The 13,749-nt window shown below is 55.9% G+C and overlaps 1 protein-coding gene across 1 annotated transcript in view; it reads right to left on the reverse strand.

Moving 5' to 3' along the window:
- Positions 1-631: 631 nt before the first annotated feature.
- The window catches only part of LOC112634982 (SH3 domain and tetratricopeptide repeat-containing protein 1-like), a 39,744-nt gene continuing 26,626 nt past the window's right edge, over positions 632-13,749 (reverse strand). The window contains 8 exon segments of the mRNA XM_025402863.1: positions 632-769; positions 1,510-1,550; positions 2,151-2,444; positions 5,325-5,525; positions 6,487-6,643; positions 7,340-7,486; positions 10,915-11,047; positions 12,210-12,390. Coding sequence (XP_025258648.1) covers positions 632-769; positions 1,510-1,550; positions 2,151-2,444; positions 5,325-5,525; positions 6,487-6,643; positions 7,340-7,486; positions 10,915-11,047; positions 12,210-12,390 — 1,292 coding nt within the window.

Consider the following 13,749-nt stretch of genomic DNA (forward strand, 5'->3'; position numbering starts at 1 on the left):
TCATCCTGTGACTAAGAATGCCTAGCCTCCTGGGAATGCGGCCCAGCAGGTCTCAGCCTCTCTTTACCCAGCCCCCATTCAAGATGGAGTCGCTCTGGTTCTCGTGCCTCTGACAAGTTGGCCTGGGTAGAGTGTTCTGTAGTGTGTGGTTGTTGGAGCTGTTCCTAGGAGTAAGAGGGATTGTCAGTAGGAAACAGGCCTCTGTTAGCCCGGGGACTGGCACTCTGCCCCAGTATGTCGGCCTCATTTTAGTGGTGACAAAACTGGGGCTCAGAGACATCAACTCCCTCACCCCGAACCCCCAGACTGTCAGTGGTGGGCTGGGGTTTGAATGTGGGGCTTGAAGACCCATCATCTCCTCTGGTCCCCCAGTCTCTGCTGCCCAAGAGGAACAGGATCCCAGGATCCAGGCCCCTCATGGCACCAGCCAGGGTGGGTGGAGATGGGGAGGCACAGTTCCAAAGCCCCCCGGACTCTGAGGAAGGTCAGGGACCAAGAGCAACCCTGACCTAGGGGTCCCACCCTGAGAAGAATAGCTGCAGGTCCAACCCAGCGGGCAGGAAGTCTGTCCTCAGTCAACGTGACGGCGCTTCCGGCTGCTCCAGCCAGGCCGTGCTGTCTTCGTTTCCAATCATGCGGCCTCCTCTCCAATTCCCAAGCCCAACCCACAGAGACAGCGATCTGGGGTCCACGTGAGGTTTGTCAGCAGTTCTGACAGGCTGCTTCCTGCCAGCCCCGCGGCCGGTTCTGGGAAGCTCTCTGCTGCCCCCTGGTGGGGAGGCTCAGGGTAGGGCTCTGGCTGCAAGCATGGAGTCCTAGAACCTCCTGGCTCTGTCACCTCTGCTGGGTGGAAAACCAACCCAGGATTGAACCAGCAGATGGGTGCCTGATTCCTTATTATCAGAGCTCCATCCACTGGCAAGTCTCTCTCCGGGCCTCAGTTTCCCCTTCCATTAAACGAGGGGCTTGGGGGATACCAAGGAGGGGTAACTGCTTAGTGAGGATGGGAGGTTTCTTCTGGGGAGATGAACACATTTTGAAACTAGATGGCGTGAGTGGTTGCACAGGACTGTGAATGCACAAATGCCACATTAATCACGTTGAAATAGTTAATTGCATGTGATGTGAATGTCACCTCATTTAAAGTGTTTAAAAGAGGGGCCTGGGAGAGTGCAGTGTACGTGAGAATCACGTGGGACACCCACAGTCTCTGAACCTCGGTTTTCTTGCGTAAACTGGCAAAGAGACCATGTGAGCTGTGTTCCCTGGGGCCAAGAGATTCCAAGAAGGAAAACCTGGGATTCCTGGGACTGGGATGAGGGCTGGGGCCGGAAGGGGAGGGGCATGTGGGGATGGCTGGGGTCAGCCCAGATAAGGCTTTCAATACCAGGTAACAGCGTCTACACAGGCGGAGATCCCTGCATCTCACTTCCCACAGGGCTGACCAGTGGCCAGAGGTGGGACTGGCCAGGCTCGGCCCAACCAAGTCTGGGAGCAGAGGACACTGACTGAGGCATCCCCGTCGCCACCCTCACTGGCCTGTGGCTCTCCTGACACCACAAGAGAGGTCCAGGAGCTGACCTGGGGTCCTAATGGGGGACACCTTCCTGGCTGCAGGCTGGCAGGGTGGTGTGGTGGTCAGTGTACTGGGCTCTGCGTCTCCGCCCCTACCTGCTGTGTGATGGTCAGCCAGACACCTAACCTCTCTGTGCCTCTATTTCTCCAATGGCGAACAGGGACACTAGCATCCCCCACATCCGGGCACAGTGGCCTGAAGGTTAAAGGCAACGGCGGCACGAGATCTACAGCAAAAGCTCTGAGCAGGGAGAGCAGGGAGCTGCCCAGAGTTTCACCACCATCTCCCATCTGGCCACCGAGGAAACCTAGGCTCATGGTGACCTGGCCCAGGTCTGTTGGACTCAGGGTCCTTCTCATCCCCAAGATCAGAGGGCTGCCACCAGGGAAGGAGCTGGCCCCTAGACACAGCCCAGGAAGCACACAGGGAAGGATGCCCTGGGGACTTCGGTATGTTATTGCAAAAAAAACATTTATTGCTATTTGAACTCTGCTTTCAGGCCTCCATTTCCCAGAAAATGAGCCACGGAGACACCAGGAGAGGCAGGAGACCATCCTCCTTGCACAAAACCCACTCCCTCGGATGCTGTCCTCAGCGAGGGTGGCTGGGGTCAACCAGGGGGCCCACCCGCAGAGTGGCAGAGGAGGTAGGTTGACCCTGCGGACGTTGAGTTCCGTGGCAAAGGTCCTGGCCTTCTGGTAGAAGAGGATCGACTTCTCGCGATCCAGGAGGAAGTTGTGGGAGATGGTGGCCGGCCACGTGTAGATCTTCAGCCGTGCCTTCTTGTTGCCCAGGTCCATGGCAGCTGCCAGTGCCAGCTGGTAGTACCCGGCTGCATCAAAAGGGGACCTGAAAGGGACAGGCCATGCTCAGCAAAAGGGGGACTCGGAGCCCGTCTTCCCAGACACCATTCCTGTCTCCAGGTCATTCCACATGTCCAGCCAATGCTGGCTCACCCCATGAGCCCCGAAGCCTGTGACACTGCTGTGGTCTCAGCTGCAGGAGGTGGGGATGACCCTGACACCCCTGGAAGCCTTCCTGACTGTCCCTACGCCCCACTCACCCCAAGCGTCCTGCCCCAGTCCCACCCTCTCTGCAGGCAGTGGCTGCTTTCCCCATGGGCTGAGGTCAGGGGAGATCCTGCCTGCTCTGACAGTTCCATGCAGGACCCGTGGCTCCAAGCCACAGCAGGGGCACAGCGTTGAGTGACCCAGGCTCCCCTCTGGCCCCTGTCCATGCTGACCATTTCCAGGCCCTCCACGGGACAGGCCAGGTACAAAACCATCTCACAGGTGTCCTCTCTGGCAATGTTCCCTGAAATACTGATGGAGTGTGACTCCCCAGACATCCACTCCTGTTTTCAATGCATCTTTGGCTCAAACTCACCATACCTGGGTTGGGATGCCGTCTCCCAGACCTCCTCCTTGACCCTCCCATCCCCCACCCGGCTTCTCCCCAGGCACCTCCTCCACATGGGGGTCATCCAAGGGACCTCTCTAAGACCCATGCCTGGCCTGTTCCTCTTTACCATCTCAAGATGGCTCCCAGAGCCAATGACAAAGTCCAAGATGCAGCAGTCCATTCCCTCACTGCCCCACCCCACACACGGAGCAGGGGCGTGAGAAGGCCCCGAGTCACCGCCAGTGCTCATCCAATGTCCCCAGCCCAGCCGAACACTGGACTCTGTGCTGGGTGCGTGGCTGAGCCTAACGTCCTTGCTCCCAGTCTGAGGGACCTTTGAGTGAACACTGACCACACAGGGTGGCCCGGGCTGTGGCAGAGGGAAGCCCAGGAGGCCCCAGACTCAGCCGGGGGTGGAAGGCAAAGGCTTCCTGAAGGGGTGGGGGCTTCCCAACTAAACAGGAAGGAGCCAGCCAAAGCATATGTCTCTGCGTGTGCTTGTGCATGTTTGTGTGCCTGTGCGTGTGCGCGTGCCTGCGTGTGTGCGTGCCTGTGTGTGCGTGTGCCTGTGTCTGTGTGCATTTGCGTGTGCATTTCCATGTGCCTGTAGTATGTGCAGCAGCTAGTGAGTGGCAGGCTGAGCCAGGACACACCTAATCCACCCTATTCCAGGGCTCACTCTCACGTGTAGACTAAAGGGGACCCCATTTTAGAGGCAATTGGCAAAGATGCCCATTTACCCCTGCTTCTCTGCCTTCTCAGCCTTCCAGGCTCCATCCAGCCCGGCTTTTTCTCCCACTCCTCTGGGCCCTGGGTCCAGAGCCTCCTATACAAGGAGGAGGGTGTAGCCTTGGAAAGACAGCCGCCCTTAGGGAATTCCAAGGCGGCCTCCCTGTGGGAAGCTGGCCCGCGCTGACAGCATAGTCACGATGAGGCCCAGAGGGCTGTGCATGGGAAGGAGGTGAAGGAGGACTGTGCATGCGAAGGAGGTGAAGGAAGGTTGTGCATGGGAAGGAGGTGAAGGAAGGTTGTGCATGGGAAGGAGGTGAAGGAGGGCTGTACATGGGAAGGAGGACTGTGCATGGGAAGGAGGGCTGTGCATGGGAAGTAGGTGAAGGAGGCCTCTGCCCCTCGACCCCAACCGTGGACTTTGGCCTCTCAGGTACTACTTGGCCCTTTCCTTTCTCCTGGACAGGCAGAATGGGCGGCAGGCTTGACCAAGAGAGATAAAGGCCTCTTCTGGGAGGCCCGTCCCCCTGGGTCCCAGGCGAGCCCCTGAGCGGTGAGCAACGTCCCTCTGGGCCTGACACCTGGCACCTCCCTGTCTGGCTGGGACTTGGGAGACCACGGGGACCACTTCTGACCACCAGGTGTCGCCAGCACTGGGCAGGGGCCTCCCGGGCAGCCCCAGGCCTGAGGTGGGGGAAACGGGGCGGGGTCTTAGGGCTGCCCCAGCTCCTCATGTTGTTCTAAGGCCGCCAAGATCTCGGCCCCTGGACTGGAGCGCCCTGGCCCCTCAGCCCATAAGGAGCACTGACGCGGCGCTGGTGCGATGCTGAGGAGGGGCGGTGCCTGCTGGGCAGAGGGGTGGAGACACCCCAGGTCTGAGTCTGCCAGTCCCAGCTCTCCACCCCTGCAGGGCTGGGGGCAGAGGGAGCACAGCACCTCCCCTCGAGACAGACCCGACCCAGCAAGGCCTCAGCCTGGCTGGCTGGGGCCCCGCCCCACTGCACCTGCCCTAAGCTGGGGTTTCCCTGTCTGTGAACCCAATGGTGAGACACTGGTCCCACCCCACCCTTCCTGGGTGGTGTGAAGATTCAAGGTGTCTCGGGACTCCAGGAAGGAGTTGCTCAGTGCAGGCTGGCACCCTGGGCAGGCTTCCTAGAGGAGGCGCCAGGATTTGGGTTGGATCTTGCAACGTGGATTCAATGTGAGGATGATGCCGTCCTCCAAAATGTCCTTCTCCCAACCCTGTTTTCTTTGTTAAATGCAACTTGACACTTGACTGTCAAGACTCAGCTTTGGTGTCACCTCCTCCAGGAGGGCCCCCCTGACTACAATCCCCCTTCTTTACTTGGAGGCCACCATTGCACACTCATGTGTCAGCTTCCCTGGCTGAGACTGAGTTCCTGAGGGTGGGGCCTGGCCATCTTGGGAGCTGGGTTGTATCTGCTAAGCTTGCCGGCTCCTCCAGCTGGGTGCAGAGCTTCAGGGAGGCCACTGGGCCATTCCTAAGGAAGGCTGGAACCCAGGCCTCTGGGGTCTGGGTGGAGATCTCACTCCAAGGGGGCCGGGAACACCTCGAGCCCTGCTCTTCCCCACCCACCTTCAGCCCTGCCCCTCCTACCCACCTTCAGGTCGTAGCAGATGATGTCACCGAGCACCAGGTACACCTTCACGTAGTAGAGGGTCTCCTCATCAAACTCCAGGGGCAAGTTGCAGAGCTACAGGGCCTTGAGGTAGAAGTGCTCCGCCAGCTTGCCATGGCCCAACCGGTGGTGCAGGACTGCCAGCCGGTGGTAGTCCACGCATTCGTTCAGCCGGTCCCCTGGGGTGCAGGCCAAAGGGGCAGGCGTGAGGACGCGGCTCCCTGGGGCAGGGAGGGCACAGGCCCCTCAGGAGCAGGTATACAGACCCCGGGCAGCACACCTGGCTTGCCTCCAGGCACCTGTGGTCACCTGGGCAGCTCTGGCCAGTCCCTTCCAGGTTCCCAGACTCACTTTCCCATCTGCAAAGCAGAACTAATAAGGCCTGCCCCTGTCTACTGTGAGGCTTTGGCAAAGTCGGACTTGGATGGCCCAGCTCTGTGCCTACACATAGCCACCTGCCTTTGCTCACTGGTTTTAACCAGGGGAGCCCAAAAGCCATGCAGTCCAGGTGCTCCCGGGACCCCGGCTCCAGGCAACCCAACGACGTGACATCTGACTCCTCCTGGGTGTGTCACGATCAGAACCCCTACCTTGGGGAGTCAGCTGCACACCTACTGTGTACTGGGCCACGGGGCACAAGGCGCTGGGGCATGTGGCTTGCCTAGGGTTCCCTGTCTCTGGAGGGGGACAGACGACCCTGGCACAGCACCAGGGGATGCCTGGCCTTAAGGGGCAGACTACTGGAAGGGGAACTGGGATTTTATCAGCCAGAGAGCTGTGTGGTTGATGATGGTGGGAAGGGCACAAGAGAAAGGGAATGTGTCACTCAGCCTGACACATACAGGGACCAACGAGATGCCTGGCATGTCTGCAAGGCAGAGGGCACACTGGGCGGCCCTTGTGGTCAGCAGCAGGAACAGGCAGAGGAAGCAGAGCTCAGTCAGGCAGGGAGCTCTGCACTGTGTGAGAGACCTCGGGCTGTGCCCCACGGCTGGACGGGGAAGCCAGTTGGGCAGATCTGCCTGCCTGGACAGGAGACCAGGAAAATCCAGCAGCTGTTTCAGCTCCTGGCCTGCAGACCTGGAGGCTGGGCTCTGGCAAAGTGTGGGTCCTGGCAGGGTGAGGACTCAGGGGACTTACCCAGAGTGATGCTGAGTGCTAGGGCCATGTAGGCAAACTCCAAGCCCTCCTGGGGCTTCTCCAGCGTGGCCAGGAGTGCCACCAGCTTGTTGCACAGCTGTAGCTGCAGCTCCACCTTGCGGTTGCCCGTAGTCACTGCCAGGGGCAGGGCCTGGTCCTACCACACAGGCAGGTGGGGTCAGGCTTCCCGCAGCACCCACCTTGCCCAGCGCCCTCCTCAGAGCGCAAACATGTGCTTGGAGCTTCCCACGCCCCAGCTACCCCTGCACCTCGACACAGCTCTGTGCTCTGGGATAACACACAGTTCAGACACCCAAGTTGGGGGCTGAAGAGTCACCTGCGGCCCATCCAGCTACACCCGACAGCCTCAAACCAGCCTCTCCAACCTGGGCACGGGGGGTCTGACTCGGGGGAGCCAGCACTCCTCTCTGCTCTAAAAACACATTTATCTGTGCCCAGGGCTGAGCCACACCGTGAGCTCAGAGGAAGGGAGAAGCCGTCCCACTTCGGGGTGCATGCAGACCTGGGCCTCCCACTGATGCTGTGTGTCCTTTGACATGTCCCTGTGCCTCTCTGAGCCTCAGTTTCCTCATCTGGAAGATGGGGACAGGACTTCCCACTCATGGTTGCTTGAGGTCATCAGGTACAAAGGTAGAGCCATTGTCACGTCCAGACCCCGAGCGTTTGTCCCGGGCAGGGGCACGGTCAATATCATTCCGGTGAGACCACTTGGAAACTCATCATGTGCATGGGTGGCCCTGCCTCCAGGTGGGAGACCTCTACCGTGCCACACCTGTGCCTCAGCCCTCCAGGTGCCCCACTGAGGCCCACCCACATCAGCCCACAGGCCAGCTCACCCGGTGAAGGACATGCCTTCCTCCCGCTCCCAGGCCCCACTGAAGAAGATGTCTCCAGCTGCCCCAAACAGCTCCAGCCCCAGGTTGGGGTCGCCTGTGTACAGGTCCACATTCTGTGTCACCTGAAAGGAGACAGAAATTCCCTCAAGACCCACACCTAGCCAGGTGGCTACGCGCACGTTTGCCAGCCTCCTTCCTCTCACACACTACAGGTACACCTGAGCATTTTTCAAACCCTGTGCATTAGGGCTGCCCCCACCACTGGCATGAGGACAATGAACTGATGCACCTGAGTGCCAGGAGGTGACTGAGCAGCTGCAGCCCAGAAGCCCGATACCTGTGAATCCTACCAACAAGGCTAGCCCTAGCCCACTCCCCCTGCACTCAAAACAGTCTCCGTGGCCCCCAGATTGCTGGGAGCCCAGCCCCTGGCTCCTTTCTGCGTTGCCACATCCCTGCCACATCAGCAGTGTTTGTGGGTAGGCCTGGTCCTCTCTTGGCCATGAGCTGTTGATCCCTCTCCTCAGCTCAAGGAGGTATACAGAAGGTGCTCAATAATGAAAGCTTCACCAGGCTCGTGGGCTTCACAATTTGTTCCAGATCACACTGTTTGGCAAAGCCTCTGAAAACAGCCACTATGAGAGATTCATTTTGTAAGGAGATGTGCCACGTGTTACTTGGAGCAAGTCCTTCTGTGTGTTAACTGAGTGGTCGAATTATTTGAGCATGTGCTGTATACCAGCAGGTGCTGGGCACTGTGAGGGGCCACGCCTCTGCCCTCAGGGAGAAAATGCTGGCCACTGGGGGAGGATGTGAGGGAACCAGTTGGAGGGAGGGAAAAGGCACACAACAGGTGCTCAGCAGTGGCTTAGGAATGAGTGGATGGATGGATGAATGGATGAGGAGATGTAGACACATGGATGGATGGTTGGGTGTGCGGATAGATGAATGCTTGGATGGATGGATGGATGGATGCATGGGTGGATGGATGGGTGGATGGGTGGGTGGGTGGAATGGTGTGTGTATGTCTATGTATGTATGGGTGGGTAGATAATGTATGGATGGGTGGAGGGTAGATGATGTATGTACATGTGGATGGATAGATGGTGGATAGACGAATGTGTGGATAAACAAATGGACAGATAGATGAATGGAGGGATGGATTAATAGGTAGATTGGTGGGTGGATGGATGAATGATGGATGGATGGGAGAAAGGATGGATGACGGAAGGATGGATGGATGATGGAAGGATGGATGAATGGATGGGTGGATGGATGATGGATGGATGGAAGGATGAACAGGTGGATGGATGGATGATGGAAGCATGGATGGATGATGGAAGCATGGATAGATGATGGATGGATGGATGAATGGATAAACAGATATGTGGATGGATGATGCATGGATGGAAGGATGAACAGGTGAATGGATGGATGATGGAAGGATGAATGGACAGATGGATGGAACAACAGGGGAATGGATGGATAGATGGGTGAATGGATGGATAAAAGAATGGATGAATGATGGATGGATGAATAGACGGATGGATGAATGGACAGATGGATGGATGATGGATGGATGATGGATGGATGGAAGGATGAACAGATGAATGGATGGATGATGGAAGGATGGATGGATGAATGGATAAATGGATAGATGGATGAATGATGGATGGATGGAAGGATGAACAGGAGGTGAGTAGATGGCTGATGGAAGGATGGATGGATGATGGATGGATATATGGACGAATGGATAAATGGATGAATGGATAAATGGATGGATGGATGAATGATGGATGGATGAATGGTGGATGGATGAATGGTGGATGGATGGAAGGATGAACAGGTGGATGGATGGAAGGATGGAAGGATGAACAGGTGAATGGATGGTTGATGGAAGGATGAATGGACGGATGGATAGATGAACAGGTGAATGGATGGATAGACGGGTGAATGGATGGATGATAAATGGATGAAGGATGGATGATAAAAGGATGGATGGATGAATGGACAGACGGATGGATGATGGCTGGATGGATGATGGATGGATGGAAGGATGAACAGATGAATGGATGGATGATGGAAGGATGGATGATGGAAAGATGGATGGATGATGGAAGGATGGAAGGATGGATGGATGAATGAATGGATAAATGGATGGATGGAAGGATGAACAGGAGGTGAGTGGATGGATGATGGAAGGATAGATGGATGATAGATGGATGGATGGATATATGGATGAATGGATAAATGGATGGATGAAGGATGGATGGATGAAGGATGGATGGATGGAAGGATGAACAGGTGAATGGACGGATGATGGAAGGATGGATGGATGAATGGATGAACAGGTGGATGGATGGTGGCTGAATGAATGAACGATGGATGGACGAATGGATGGATGGATGGATGATGGATGGATGAATGGAAGGATGAACAGGTGAATGGAAGGGTGAACAAGTGAATGGAACGATGAACAGGTGAATGGATGGATGATAGAAGGATGGATGGATGGATGGAAGGATGAGCAGGCGAGTGGATGAATGATGGAAGCATGGATGGATGATGGATGGATGGAAGAATGAACAGGTGAATGGATGATGGAAGGATGGAAGAATGGATGGAGGGATGGATGAACAGGTGAATGGATGGATGGATGATAAAAGGATGGATGATGAATGAATGGATGGATGGATGGACAGGTGAATGGATGGATCATGGATGGATGGAAGATGGTTGGATGGATAATGGAAAGATGGATGGAAGGATGGATGGAAGGATGGATGGACAGAAGAATGGATGGATGGAAGGATGGATGGATGGAAGGATGGATGGATGGAAGGATGGAGGGACAGAAGAATGGATGGATGGAAGGATGGATGGATGGACGGACGAAGAGGTGAATGGATGGATGAAGAGGTGAACAGAAGAATGATGGATGGATAGATGGATAGAAGGATGAACAGTTGGATGGATGATGGAAAGATAGATGGAAGGATGGATAGATGGATGAACAGGTGAATGGATGGACGAACAGGTGAATGGATGGATGGATGGGCAGGTGAATGAATGGATGATAAAAGGATGGATGGATGATGGATGGATGGACGGAGGGATGGATGATGGATGGATGGATGGATTCATGGAAAGACGAACAGATGAATGGATGGATGACGGAAGGATGGAAGGATGGATGGATGGATGGATGATGGATGGATGGATGGAAGGACCCACAGGTGTATGGGAAGATGATGGAAGAATGGATGGATGGATGGATGATGGATTGATGGATAGAAAGATGAGCAGGTAAACAGATAGATGATGGAAGGATGAATGGATGGGTGGATGGACAGGTGAATGGATGGATAGACGGGTGAATAGATGGATGATAAAAGGATGGATGAATGGTGGATGGATGGATGATGGATGGATGGACAGAATGGATGGATGGATGGAAGGATGAACAGGTAAATAAATGATGGAAGGATGAATGGATGGGTGGATAGACAGAGAGTGAACAGCACAGGGGTCCTCCTGCATCCCTTGCCACTCACCTGGATGTACAGGTCACCAGCTCGCTCTGCCGCAGGACGTAATAGATCTTCCCTGCTTGCAGCCAGGCATACGCCTCCTTCTCTTTCCTCTGGAGGTCAATGAAAATCCCCAGACTTCGTTTGGCGTAGTCCAGAGCGGATTTGTAGGCCCTGGAATCAGACACAGGTGTCAGAACAAGGGCTCTCATCCTCCTGGAACCAGTCTGCCTCCTCCCGTGGGTCTGGTGACAGATGAATCTGGCATGTGCAGACTTGTGTGTGCAGTGTTCTGCCCTTCCCAGGCTGCTGGGAGGGCCACGGTGAACACACACGGCATGGAAAAGATGAAGGACATCCTTCTGAGGGAATCGAGCATCATGCTGCCCTGTGGCAGGAGGAGTGTGCTAGTCCATCTCCCCTGCCTCCCAGACATGGCCTGTGTCTTCTCCAGACACATCAGGAGCCGTTAGTGTTCAGAGGCTATCTGGGCCAATGGTTCTCAAGGTGTGCAGGCATCACAGTCACCTGGAGGCCGGTCTGTATAGCTTGCTGGCCCTGCCCCCAGAGCTTCTGGTTCCACAGGCCTGGGGCAGGCCCTAGAACTCCCACTTGCCACAAACTCCTAGGTGACATGGGTGCTGCTCTACTGGTCCAGGGACTACACTTTGAGAAGCATGGCTCTAGCACACTGGCCCATTTCCTTCTGTGAACCTGAGGCCAAGACTGGAGCCAGTCTCCCAGGTCCCCATAGAATCTGGCTCCTTCCCTGCTCTCTCAGTAAGTCCAACACTCGAGGGGGTGTGACTGCAGCAATGTCACTGGGCCCTATGGGTGGGGTGGCCAGGGCCATGGTTACCCCACCAGGTCAGGATGCTTGGGGGAAGCCGAGTAGGCCACTTATGGGACGTGAGACCTTGGAAACCGTGCCCCAGGGAAGCAGGTGACACAACTGGCTCTGTCTTCTGTGGGAGAGAAGCCACAGGTGGCTGCTGTGGTCACATTTAAGGGGATAGATGAAGGCCAGGAGTGAAGATTCGGGGCAGGCAGAGGTCAGACGACAAAAGCCACCACAGTGGGAAGAATAGCCCAGAGTGCACGTACTGCCTCTGCTGGGGTTGAGATGACCTTTGACCCAACAAGGGAGGCTCAAGCTGGGACTCACGGGCCAGCAGCAGCCCTGGAACGACCCCAGGCCCACCAGCTCAAAACATCTGATGCCAAAGAACCAAATGATCAAAAGGAGAGGGGCTGCTGGCACCCTGGGCCAGCTTCCCTGTGCCCCCCTCCCTGCCCTGCCCGCCCCCACCTCCACCACTGCAAAGCCAGCCCTTACTGCTCCATGCCCAGGGACAGGTAGAGCTGACTGACATTCTCCAGGAGCTGCCCCTCCAGCACCTTGTCGGCCACCTTGCGGGCCAGGGAGAGCTGGAGCTCGTGGTAGATGACACACTGGGCCTCGCTGGGCATGACGGTGCTGTAGAAGTAGCACAGCCACTGGACAGCCCGCAGCTGGCCTGGGCAGTAGACAAAATGGAAGACGTTAGTCTCCCAGCATCGAAGCGAGGCTGGCTGGGCTCGGAGACCCGGTGCCGTGCTTGCCTCTTTCATACCTCTGTGAGCCTGGGCCCCATAGGCGGGGAGCCTGAGTGCAGACAGGCCATGCACCCGTGCCAGGGCAGATGCCGAGCACACCGTGACATGGGCACAGCTTGGTGCAGATGCTCATGGTACAGGCTGGCCTTTACAACTCCCAGGGCCGAGGTCCTGGCCAGGCTCGGCCCCTGCACCAGGCCATCTATTTCTGCTTCACAAAGCCCCTCTGGCCAGGACCAGGGCCGCCTTCAGCCTGAGCTGATGAGGCCAGGGGCACAAGTAGCCCCTGTCGCAGTTGGAACCCTGAGAGAGCAAAGCCAAGCGTCATGTCTGCCACACACGGCATCATGTTGAGGGAATGGGGTTCAAAGCCGGCCCCTGGCGTTCCCACACATGCTTCTCTCATGCCACCGGGCTCCAAACCCACAGGCTCACTGGCCTCTCCCAAAGCCAGGGCGCTGGGAACAGTTGAAAGCTTCTGATTTTCTAGTGTCAGAAACATTCCGGAGATAAACACCGGACACCAGGTACGCCGAATGGACATCTGTCACACACGCCACCCAACAACAGCTGAATACACCGTCCTCTCGAGCACCCATGGCACATTCCCCATGACAGACCATGTGCCAGGCCACAAAACGAGCCTCAGTGAATGGAGAAGGACTGAGACCAAAGCAGAGGTGTTCTTCAGCTGTACTGGCACGAACACTCGAAATCGACAGTGAAGGAAATGTGGGAAATTCAAAAATATGTGGAAATTACACACTGCTAAACAACCAGTGAGTCAAAGAGACCATCAGGGAAACCGAAAACTATTTTGAGAAGAATGCAAACAAATGCACAGCCCGGGCCAGCGCAGTGGCTCATGCCTGTCATCCCAGCACAGTGGGAGGCCGAGGTGGGAGGATCTCTTGAGTCCAGGAGTTTGAGATCAGCCTGGGAAACATGGTGAAATCCCGTCTCTCTCTCTAAAAAAAAAAAAAAAAAAAAAAATTAGCCGAGGGAGGGGGTGGTGGTGCAAATCTGTAATTCCAGCTACTCAGGAGGCTGAGGCATGAGAATGGCTTGAACCTGGGTAGAAGGTGCAGTGAGCCAAGATTGCACCACTGCACCCCAGCCTGGGCAATAGAGCACAACTCTGTCTTTAAAACAAACAAAAAAAATAGTGCAGCGTATCAAAAATTCCAAGATGCAGCTAAGGCAGTGCTGAAAGGGAAATTTATAACTGTAGATGTCTACATTCAAAGAAAGAAGAAAAATCTCAAGTCAATAACTTAACC

This window comes from Theropithecus gelada, chromosome 11, assembly GCF_003255815.1.
Source record: "Theropithecus gelada isolate Dixy chromosome 11, Tgel_1.0, whole genome shotgun sequence".
Lineage (NCBI taxonomy): Eukaryota > Metazoa > Chordata > Mammalia > Primates > Cercopithecidae > Theropithecus > Theropithecus gelada.